Here is a 12,524-nt window from a genome sequence, read left to right on the forward strand (position 1 = left end):
GAAAAACATCCTCTTACTCTTGGTTAGCTGAACTAATAATTAATAATTGATTGGTACACTGGCAAAGCTAAGCCATCAGTTAAATTGGCAACATGTTAATGGGAGTTGTTGGCCACTAATGAGAATATTTCACCACAGCGTGTTGTTGGGGAAAATGGAGAGAAATGAAGAGATAGTGCATTGAAAAATCTTGGCACCAGTTATCAGTTGAGGATTTTATTGTACAAGTGTACTGTCTTTTGACAAAGACATTGTTTCAACTTTATTGGATTGTTTGTCATTCAGGCACACGTGTCGATGATGCAAAAGCAATAATTGCTGCGAGCAGCCTGAAGATCCTTGCCTGTGACGATTTGGACGATGCAGCTCGAATGGTAATATTCATTGTTCTGCGTGTTAAATTGCCAGTGCTTGCAGTATAAACAGGTCACCAGGGGCACATTTGCTTCTTCCACCTAACCCCATCGAGAATTAAACCACTCATATCACGACACTAAGCCCTCCAGCAGACTCATGAAAAATCTTGTGGGGAAACTCTAGGATTTTACCAAGAAGATATAGGAATCAATTTTAGCATTATAAACCAATGCAATTGGTTTTAGGGTGGCACGGTGGCACAGTGGTTAGCACTGCTGCCTCACAGCGCCAGAGACCTGGGTTCAATTCCCGCCTCAGGCAATTGTCTGTGTGGAGTTTACACATTCTCCCCGTGTCTGTGTGGGTGTCCTCCGGGTGCTCCGGTTTCCTCCTACAGTCCAAACAAAAATGTGCAGGTTAGGTGAATTGGCCATGCTAAATTGCCCGTAGTGTTAGGTGAAGGGGTAAATGTAGGGGAATGGGTCTGGATGGGTCACTCTTCGGAGGGTCGGTGTGGACTTGTTGGGCCGAAGGGCTTGTTTTCACACTGTAAGTAATCTAATCTAATCTAATTCTCTTGCAATGCGATTTAACAATCACATTTATGCAACCAGCAAAGTACATGAACGTATATACAAACAAATGCTTTTATTTTGTACATTATTTTTTTCTTTACTGATGGCAGGACTGGTGGTTGTTCTTTATTAGCTTCTCAGAGACCTCTTAAGTCCTGTGTATACAGTGAGCATTTTGTCAGAGGAATATATTAATAGAGCCACAAAAAATTGTATATCCTGTTTGTGTAGAAGGAAGTACCTATTGAAAGTGAACAGGTTGTACCTGAACAGTACTGGGACCAATGTCCTCATGAGGATGTTACCTTAGATTGTTAGGGAGACTTCAAACTTATTTGGCTGGGTGTTCTTGGACACTCACCTGAAACATTAGGGAGGAGAAGTGAAGTACACAGGGAACTAGGAGAAATAAATTGAGTGAAGAATACTTAGGAAATAAGATTTTAGGATGTTCAAAATAAGGAGCAAATATGAAAGTTTACATATGCAGCTGCTGGGAGATGAGTAAATAGTGGTGAACGGTTGCTTAACAAGAATCTTTCTATTCTGGTGGAAGCAGATTTCCAAAACCTCTAAGCTCAGAGAAAAAAGAATTGGTGAACCTTTGTTTTAAATGGGCAACTCTTGATTTTTAAAATGTCACCCTGAGTTCTACAGTTTCCAATGAGCAAATCTCTTTTCCACATCTACCCTGTCAATGCCCCTCAAAAATTTATATGAACAGTCACATCACGTCCCTTTTCTAAACTCCTGCAGACATTAACCTAGCCAGTCCAATCTTCCTTATGAGACAATTCACCCATTCCAGAAATTAGTTTAGTAAACTTTCTCTGAACTGCTTGCAGCATGTTTACATCTTTCATTAAATAATGTCACCAATACTGTGCGCGTTGTTGTAGGGAGGTTACCACTGTGTTGTGTAACCTCCCTACTTTTGTATTCAGTTCCCCCTGTGATATAAGGTAATATTCTATTAGCTTTTTTAATTACTTGCTGTACCTGGACACTAACCTTTTGTGATTCATACACGAGACCATCCAGATCGCTCTACATCTCCATGCTCTGCAATATCTCAACATTTAGATAATATGCTTTTTTGTTTCTTTCTGCCAAAATGGACAAGTTCACATTTGCTCACATTATATTCTATTAGCCACATTTTTCTCTAGACACTTAATCTATCTGAATCTTTTTGTAACCTCCTTGAGTTCTCTTCACAGCTTACCTTCTTACCTGTCTTTGTTTCATCGAGTCCCAGCACCAATCCCTGAAAAAGACCCATTTTATACCTACTCTCTGTTTCCTACAGCCAGCCAGTCTTCATCCATGTCGAGAATGTAGCGCTGGAAAAACACAGGTGGTCAGGCAGCATCCAGGGAGCAGGAGAGTCAACGTTTCAGGCATAAGCTCTTCATCAGGAAATTATGCCCAAAATGTCGATTCTCATGCTCCCTGGATGCTGCCTGACCACCTGTACTTTTCCAGCACCACACTCTTAACTCTGATCTCCAGGATCTGCAGTCCTCAGTTTCCCCCAATCTTCATCCATGCCAATATGCTAACCCCTACAACTTTTTTTTTTGTAAGAACTTTGGGTGTGGCACCTTATCACATGTCTTCTGGAAATTGAAGTGTAGTAGATCAATTCTTATCCTCAGCACACATTATTCAGGAGTTTGGAAGGTAGCGAGAATAACATTCTCAAAAAAGGAGGGAGATAGAAACAGGAAACTGCAGACTAGTTAGCTAACATCTGTCATAGGAAAAGATTTAGAAGCTGTTACAGCCACATATCCTAAAGGTAACATTAACCACACTCCTAGTAGTTTATTCAGTACTACTTCTCTGGTGATTGCGATTTTCCTGAGCTTCTCCCTCCCATTTCCTGATTTATCACTATTTCTAGGATGTCACTTATATTCCCTGTAATGAAAACTGATGCAAAATACCTGTTCAATTCATTTCCTAATTCCTTGTTTTCTACTATTAATTCTCTAGCCTTGTTCTATAGGACTAACACTCACTTTGTTCACTCTTTAAATAGTTATAGCAAATCTTACTATCAGTGTTTTTCTGTTAATGGTTGGCTTTTGCTTATGCTCTAATTTTTCCATCCTTATTGATTTTTTGACGAATCTTTGCACTTTTTAAAAAAATCTGTCTGATCTTATGACCTGTCACCTAACTTTGAATAATTATATCCTTTTCCTTTAATTTTACTACTATCTTTAATGTTTGCCATCAACCACCATGGGTCCATCTCTTGGAAATTTTCCCTGCTAATTGAAATGTATGTATTTTATTTATTTTAAAATATCCCCTAAATGTCTATTAAGCTATTCTTTTTAGTAACTTTCCCAATTCACTTTTTGGCAACTCTTCTTTCATGCCCTCATGTTTGTCGTTATTTAAATTGTATAAAATTGACCCACTCCTCTCTCCATTAACTGAATGTAAAATAATCTTAACCTATGGTCCCAAAGGCAGAAGGATCAGTGAACAGAATACAGATTTAAAGTGATTGACAAAGGAACCAGAGGAGAAATTCAGAACCATTGTTGCAAAGGGTTGTTGAGATCTGGAATGCACTGCCCGATAGTTTGATGTAAACCAATTCAATAGTAACATTCAAAATTAAATTGGATAAGTACTTAATGGGCTAAAAATAGACTTCAGAAAAAAGAGCAGGGGAGTGGGATTGGTTGAACAACTTACAGAGAACCAGTACAGACACAGTGGGCTGACTGACCACCTCCTGTACTGTCACTTTTCTGATTCCATTTCATACATGTTTTGGTAATCACTTGTAATGGATTGTAATAGTAGTTTTTTTTATTGAAAACAGATATGCTCCCAAGAATAGCTACCAGCATGAATTATATTCAGTACGCCGAATTATATTCAGTATGCCAAATTATAAGAACAAATCTATTTAAAAAAAATTAAAGTGACTTGTTCGTTTTCAATTTGCTTTTGAAGAAATCTATCATTGCTACAATTTACTGAATGTTTGTGTCTATGGAATTACTACATTTTAATTTTTCCTTTTCGCAAACAGGTTGTAAAACTTTCAGAAATTGTTTCACTCGCCAAAGAAGCTCAAGTCAACGTGAATTTCCAGCTCCCAATCTAATTGTGATGCTTCAACCTCACAGCTAAAGGCTTTAGTGGAAATGTTTACTGAATAGCTATTTATTTTTCATGTGCTTTTGTTTCTTGAAAATGATGGCTGAATAAAAGGAACGAATGTGTTTAGCTGCTTGCAGTTATTTGTTAGCTGCTTCTTTGAAACACAAAGACACAAGATTCCTTATTACAATCTTCCCAAGCTAGTATTAAAGTTCCAAAGTTTCTCCTCAGTTCAATAGTTAGAAAAAAAATTCAAAGGTGCTGTACTATACATTTACAATGATTATTTACCAGGTATGTTTTATTTTGTTCATGCAGCTGTGATCCATATGGTCAGTGATGTAACTGCGCTTTGAACAATCTTCATCTCTGGCTTCTACTATACAACTATAGGCTTGCAATTAATGTTGGCGAAATTGGAAAATTGCATTAACATTATGAAGAACCAAATGTCTTCGGAATGCTTTATATGTTTTGTCTGCAAAATCTCCCAACAATAATTTCTAGGTTTTAGTTCTTTCACACAATGCATGGTCTTCCCCAGTTCCCTCCCCCTGTGCTTAAGTTTTACTTGGGCACGCCCAGTTTTGTGATACTGTAATGTTTGATTATTGGAGTTGTTTTGTTTTACTTTGATTCTGCTTTTGTGAAGGATACAGGAAAAGAGCATTTGAGTATTTTTTTGCCATGAGGTTATACCACACCAAACGATGTATGTGTCACTTCAACTTAAAAATTGTATTATCGTGAGTTAATAAATTCTCTATTATTATCAGTGAATAACACTTTCAGGCTCAATCAGCAGTAGTTATATTTTAACTTAGTAAGCCTTTTAAACAAAATTTATTCTTTGCACATAACCCTCATTGTTTTTGCCAGTATGCAATTTTTTAAAAAATGAACTTTTCAGCATTAGCTTCCCCATCCAGATTTCCACCCATCTGAAATCTGGTTATTCCTGTGAAATAACAACAATGCATTCTCTCCCTTTAAAATAAAAGTTTAGATCCTGGGACAGTCTAACTTCCAAGACCAGCTACACCACCTTCACCATCTCATGAACCAAAATTCAAACTCTAAAATTAGACAAGAAATGTAACATACAAATCATGAGTTATCATTAATTTTTGAAGAACGACAATATAGATTGACTATGAGTTTATAAGCCTGTATTGGCTTGTTTCATTTTGAACAGGAACACCTTACAAAAATGATAATATGTATCGGAATGCTTTATAACAAGGATTTTTTTAAAAATCTATTACCAAGTTGCAAAATGAAAGGAATGTGTCATCTCTATTGTTTTTCACCCCAAACCATTTCAAAGAAAATATCTTAAACCTCAGGTTACCCATCAGATTAACAAGAGAAGAACAAATTGTGATTTGAGACTTCAATCTACAGATCATAAAGGAAAGTTACTACCACTTAGAAATCACATCCTTCTTGACAAATGTGTGATTGGGATTGACGGAATTCTATTGGATCTGAAAGGGTGTGGAACCATGGCAGGTAAATGGGGAGGAGAGATACAAAGCAGTCATGAACTAGAATGAATTAACCCAGTCCAGTTTGTTGAAATAAATTATGTGCTACAAAACTGGCTCAAACAATATCTCTGAAAATGTGTGAATGCTAAGTGAATGTAGCTTGCTTATCCTATAGCTGAGAGGGGCAAAAGGACAAAATAACAGGATATCTCCCAGTTGTTAGAATATCACCAATATTTGAATGGCAAAATGGGGACATTAGTACTGAGTTGTAATCAGGTAGGTGCCTCTATCCCAATTGCCAGTAGTACCAATTGAAAATCATGGACATAAAATTGCCTTCCTTATTAGTTATGGGAGCAACTCTGGTCATGCAGATTTCAGAGAATGGTGATGAAAGTCCTGGTGGTGGCATTATCTGTCATATTTGCCTGATAGTTTATTTTTGTTTAAAAAAATTCATTAAACTGTGTCTGAGTCACTGAGAATTACACAGTTGTGCTGCCATTTATGCAAAAAGTGGAAATGCCAGCTTAAGATGAAATGTAGACTTGTCATCTCAGCTTCAACTTGGTTTAAACTTTACTGCTCGTTGTGTGCCTGTGATGTAATTAGTGTTAATTTGTTGCCTCAGTGACACAGACTTAATGGAAGTCATCTCAAAAATCTCAAGCTGCCCTTTTCATTGCTATGGAGCTAAGCAAAATTTTGAATAATGAAGATCATTTCACAGTTTATAGATTGCCAATATAGCCAAGTTATAAACTGGTTCTAATTAATGGTTTTCAGCTGTATTTAAAATTAAGTTTACATAATATTTGCTGAACAGTCTTTGAGTACATATCTAATTGTGTCGGGGAAACAAGTTGCTAGTATAGATTTTATTTAATAAGGTATGATTACAGTGTGGTGAAAAGTAGTATTAAATATAAGCATTGGAAAATTTGAAGAAGCTGTTATTTCTGCATATATGTTATATATGTTTACGTGACTACCTAATTTCAACCGATATCATCCTTTTGCATTCTTCCACAATTTCAGTTCATTCTCATGGAAGATCAGGATTCTGCTTCATGTGTGTGAAATATCCTTACATTTTGAAATTACAGTGATTGTTTAAAATAATCAAACTTACAGGAATAGCTGACACCAAGCTGAGTAAATGCATGATCTCAAGGTCTTCAGTGTGAAGTCAAACTGCTGAGTCATGATGAATAGATTGAAACAAGTTGTAATTTGAAAAGTAAAGACCATTTGATTTTGTAAATACTTGTATAATTTAGACTTGTCATCTCAGCTTCAATTTGGTTTAAACCAAAGCACAGCAAAAGAGATAATGGCATGAGAGATCTAAAATAATTAATCTCATAGTGCGAAATGTATCTTGTGATTTAGAGGTTTAAAGGCACAGTGACTCAGATTTCCTTAAGGGATTCAGTTTGAATTCTTTCCAATTAATAGCTATTACAAGGTCCCCAGGCCTGGTCTATCTTAGCAAATTCAACTCTTGAATATTACCAGCAACAGTTCAACAGTCCTAGCATAAAACTGCTGGACTCATGTTTTACGAGCATGAAAATAAAATCTGTAATACAAAGTGTGTTGAGAAGAAGACAAAAATACAGAGATTTTCCTTAACATAAAAATAGTTTTTTTTAAACAAAATGTAGAAAATATTGTCCTGTGAAAGCCTCGGTTTCTCTTCAGTAGTTATGCTTATAAAAAATGTACACTTTCGAATTAGTAAGAGCTGTAAGGAAGAGCATTTCTTCATACTTGAGAGAAGAGTCACTTAAATAGAACTATTTTAAAAATTGCTTTTCTTTGCCCTATCTGCTGCTTTAGGTGTAAGGCTTTCTCCCTTTGCTGCAGTGTTTCCAAACCTCAAGTCACCTGCTCCACCTATGTCACCAAATCTTAACATCCACATTCTAGGGCCGCTTACCCAGTGCTGCCAAAGTCAGAGATTGTTTGTACTGCAGGTGAAGCTTGACTCCCCGCAGTACAACTTCCAGGTGGCAGCCATCAACTCATACATACTATGTAAAATCTCATTGTTTTTTCTCAGCCATATTAAAATCATAAAGTGTGTACAATACTGATATATTAATGGGGAAAGAAGTGGAATTCAAATTTCAAAGCAGTCGTAACATTCTTAATGCCAATGGTAAAATTGGAAATGCCCTAGCAGAAAATATTGTCACTGACGTTTGCTTCAAATGCACTTAGAAATAACACAACTAATCAAATGTTTTTCTTTGGAATGAATGATGGCACTTGTGTATAATCAAAGAGCTGGTAAGCACTATAGACATTGAATAACGCTTATTGGCTCAAAAAGCAATAAGCCTCTTCAAAGATATCTAGAAATTTTTAATTAAGGTATCAAAAGCTCTCAAAGACATCAATTAACATTGCATTCATTCAATCAGCCATTCACTCATTGAAAATGGCAAAATAAAAAGCACAACAAGGAAATAATGGCACAAAAGATTTAAAATAATTGATTATTTAGTGCAAAAAAAATCAAATGGCAAAGATCTATAAAGTTATAATTGTACAATCAATACAACCTATAAATGCAGTAATGCATAAAAATGATAACCAAAAGCAACATCTTTAAGATGGATCTCCATCAGGTCTATAGCTACCCTCCTCCAATAATGTGACCAGAATGAATGTGCTGCATGGCTGTTGCTATGCGTTTGTACAGCAATTGTTGATGGTGTATTTGAGCTCTGACTCATCACTGATATTTCTTGATGGTATTGACCCATGAACCTTGCAAACAAAATCTGCTGTAAAAATAACGCCAAGAACTCTGTGTGCTGGAAATCTAAAACAAAAACAGCAATTAATGGAGAAACTCAGCAGGTCTGGCAGCGTCTGTGGAGAGAAAGCAGAGTTAACATTTATTGTCCCGTGACCCTTCAGAACGAAATTGTATTTATGTTGATAACAGCAGGTGGAAATGGAGTAAGTGGTGACAGCAAGACAGCTGGGTGGACAAAGGGATGGAAAGCCAGGGTAAAGATAATGTGACATTGTGGTCAACTCAAGAGAAACCAGGTCATCTTTGAATATTGGCAAGTCAGAGGTGTCTGAAGTATATCAGTGCAGACAGTAGTGACTGGTTATGTTTTGTGGTGGATAAGGCAATTATGGAAAAATAAGTAGAAATCTGAGAATAACTGCCTTAAAATTTAAGATTTCACTACAAGGACACCTAGTCACAACCAGACAAAGGCAATCACCATAGGCTCTGATAAAAATGTCAGATGACCAGCCCTACTACTTGCCTTTCAGCTGCCTTTCTTTGAAACTCTTCCAACACTGGGTCACAGCGCAGAAACAGACCTTTTGGTCCAACTCGTTATGTGGCTAGACATCCCAATCTGACTTAGTCCCATTTACCAGCACTTGGCCCAAATCCCTGGAAACCCTTCCTATTCATATACCTATCCAGGTGTCTTTTAAATATTGTAATTGTACGAGCCTCCACCACTTCCCCTGGCAGCTCCTTCCATACATGCACCACTCTGTGTGAAAAATCTTTCCCCTCTCACCTTAACCTTATGTCCTCTAGTTTTGGACTCCCCTATCCTGGGATAAATACCTTGGCTATTCACCCTATCTATGCCCCTCATGGTTTCATAAACCTCTATAATGTCACCCCTCAGCCTTCAATGCTCCAAGGAATAAAGGCCCAGCCCATTTAGTGTTTTCCTATAGCTCAAACCTTTCAGTCCTGAGAACATTCTTGTAAATTGTTTGTGCACTCAAGTTTAACAACATCCTTCCTATAGAAGGGTGATCAGAACTGTACGCAGTATTCTGAATGTGGCTTCACCAATGTCCTGTACAGCCACAACATGACATCCAAACTCATGCTCAATGTTCTAACCAATGAAGGTGAGCATACCAAATGCCACCATTCTGTCTACCTGCAACTCCACTTTCAAGGAACTATGCACCTGCACCCCAAGGGATCAAGTAATCTCTTCCCCAGCTTCCCACAAAGCTCTGAGAAACACCAAATCGGGTCCCAGGGATTGATCCACCTTTACCTGGTTTTAGACCTAGATCACGTGCTCTTCTATAATATGTACTCTTTTTTTTTGAGGCTTCACTAGTTATTTCCCAAAGTTCCTTAGCTTCCATGTCCTTCTCCACAGTAAATACTGATGCAAAATATTCTTTTTGTATCTCCCCCATCTCCTGCGGTTTCACACAAAAGGCTACATTGATCTTTAAGGGGCCCTGTTCTCTCCGTATTCTTTTACCTTTAACGTATTTATATAAACTCATTGGATTCTCCTTATCTCTATTTGCCAACGCTATCTCATCTCCCCTTTACCCTTTTGATTTGCCTCATTTGCCTTGAGTATATTCTTACTGCCCTTATATTCCTCTAGGGATTCACTCGATCCAGCAGTCTACACCTGATATGTGCCTCCTTTTTCTTGATCAGAGCCTCAATTTCTCTAGTCATCCAGTATTCTCTACACCTACAGCCTTGTCCTTCACATAAATTGGAACACATTATTTCTGAACTCTCTCATTTTTAAAGGCCTCCCACTTCCCAACTCTACCTTTACCTGTGAATAGCCTCCTCCAATCACCTTTGAAAGTTCCTGACCAATACCATAACAAGTGGCCTTACTCCAATTTAGAACTTTAACTTTTAGATCAGGTTTATCCTTTTTCATAACTATTCTAAAACTATTAGTATTGTGACCACAAGCCCCAAAGTGCTCCCCCACTGAAACTTCAGTCTCTTGCTCTGTCTTAATTCCCAACAGGATTTCTGGTAATGCTCCTTCTCTGGTAGGTACATCCACATATTGAATAAGGAAGTTATTGGATTAGATTCCTTACAGTGTGGAAATAGGCCCTTCGGCCCAACCAGTCCACATCGACCCTCCGAAGAGTAACCCACCCAGACCCATTTCTCTCTGACTAATGCACCTAATACTATGGACAATTTAGCATGGCCAATTCCCCTGGCTTGCACATCTTTGGACCGTGGGAGGAAACCGGAGCACCCGGAAGAAACCCACGCAGACACAGGGAGAATGTGCAAACTCCACACAGAGGCTGGAATCGAATCTGGGACTGTGAGGCAGCAGTGCTAACCACTGAGCCACCGTGCTGCCCTTTTTTCTTGTACTTACTTAATAAATTCCTTCCCATCCAAACTCTGAAGACTATGGCATTTTGATTTTAACTTGGCCCCCTCCCTGTCTCATTCACCTGTCACATTGTCCTGAAGAGGCTTTGCACATAAATTATTCAGTTGGGGACACAGTAAATTATTGGTGGTGGTTAATACATGAAAGAATATCACAGGGGATTTGGTGACAGTTGCAAAAGAAGTTTTGTATATGAGCACCTCTGGATTTTTTAAAACTTTCATTGAAATGAAACCACAGCACTGAGTCCTAGAACTCTGTGTGTTTATTGTCAACACCTTATTATGGATCTCCCCAGAGAACACTTCCCCTGAAATCATGTTGGCGATTTTATCTGGCTGCTTCCTGATAAACATACTCACCTTGACAGCATGCTCACACAGAGTGCAACATGCACTGAGGAGAAAGTGAGGTCTGCAGATGCTGGAGATCAAAGTTGAAACTTTATTGCTGGAACAGCACAGCAGGTCAGGCAGCATCCAGGGAACAGGAGATTCGACGTTTCAGGCACAGGCCCTTCTTCAGGAAATTCCTGAAGAAGGGCCTGTGCCCGAAACGTCGAATCTCCTGTTCCCTGGATGCTGCCTGACCTGCTGTGCTGTTCCAGCAATAAAGTTTCAACTGCAACATGCACTGAGTCAAGTTATGGTTTCTCCAAATGACTACAGACTGTTAATTGGTCATGGACATGTGTCAATGGTAGAAGTTCAACTCAGTCCTGCCTACAGTTCAGAAAGGTGAGAAATGCAATTGTATATACAGTGACAGGATAGCTGATTGGAGATCTATACAGCCATGGTAAGATAATTCTGTGATTGTATCAACAACAGAAACCAGAGCATTCTTGTTCCAAGAATTGTACTTATTGCAAATCTCCTTTGCCAATCCCAGTTGTGATTCTGTTCTTGTATGTATGCCCTCTGTGTTCAATGCCATGCCATTGGTCAGATACATTAAGGACATTTAAGTGGCTTTTGGATAGGCACATGGAATGAAGGGTATGCACATTAGTCTGATCTTAGAGTAGGATAAAAGGCCAGCGCAAGGGCTGAAGGGCCTGTACTGTTTTATATTCCAAGTGAGGAATGTCACCTTGCATGTCCCAAGGATGGTTATTTTCTTTAGAATAACTATCCTGCTGGGCACTGGTGTCCTGGGACATGTAGGTGTCAAATTTGCACTTTTTGTCCTACCCTCAGTGCAAACTTTGTCCTCCAGGACTGTGACTACCTTGCATGGAAATTGCACTTTCACAGGAATGATAACTACAGTAGTAGAAAGAATAAAACACATCATTTTCTATGACTGCCTCAAAGAAGCCCAGAGCCCAGTGAAAACTATTTGAATGCAGCCGAGAGCAGAATTTCTTATTTTGTTTCCCATTCAAAAAACCTGAAACTGTCTTAGCTGCAAAGCCACTCAGGTTGTTCTATGGATATTCCTGCTTCAGCATTGGCCTCTCTCTAACTTACGATGAGAATCTAGCCTGACCAAATGCTGTTTGTCAAAAATTGAGTGAATTCCCCACACCCCATTTCCAAGACAGAGGGACAATTCAGCTCTTATCTGTATGGAGCTGGGATGTTACTGTGCCACACTTGTTCATAAGCCATCTGTGTCATTTCAGCTTGTGGCTAGAGGGTCTCTGGATGTCATTATCTGCTGCACCTTTCAGCTGGGGTGGTCAAGGCTACAGTCTTTGCTGAGGAACCTGGCCACTTGCCTCACTGCACTCAGTGATGCCTGCTGCTGGGACTGGAGGTGGAAACAGAGTGCTTGCT

General features: G+C 38.6%; 1 protein-coding gene across 1 annotated transcript in view; it reads left to right on the top strand.

Moving 5' to 3' along the window:
• LOC122557126 (succinate--CoA ligase [ADP-forming] subunit beta, mitochondrial-like) overlaps positions 1-4,841 on the top strand; it is a 94,834-nt gene extending 89,993 nt beyond the window's left edge. The window contains exons 10-11 of the mRNA XM_043704465.1: positions 286-374; positions 3,991-4,841. Coding sequence (XP_043560400.1) covers positions 286-374; positions 3,991-4,065 — 164 coding nt within the window. The 3' untranslated portion in view covers positions 4,066-4,841. The remainder of the gene's footprint in view (positions 1-285; positions 375-3,990) is intronic.
• Positions 4,842-12,524: the final 7,683 nt, after the last annotated feature.

This window comes from Chiloscyllium plagiosum, chromosome 15 (assembly GCF_004010195.1).
Source record: "Chiloscyllium plagiosum isolate BGI_BamShark_2017 chromosome 15, ASM401019v2, whole genome shotgun sequence".
Lineage (NCBI taxonomy): Eukaryota > Metazoa > Chordata > Chondrichthyes > Orectolobiformes > Hemiscylliidae > Chiloscyllium > Chiloscyllium plagiosum.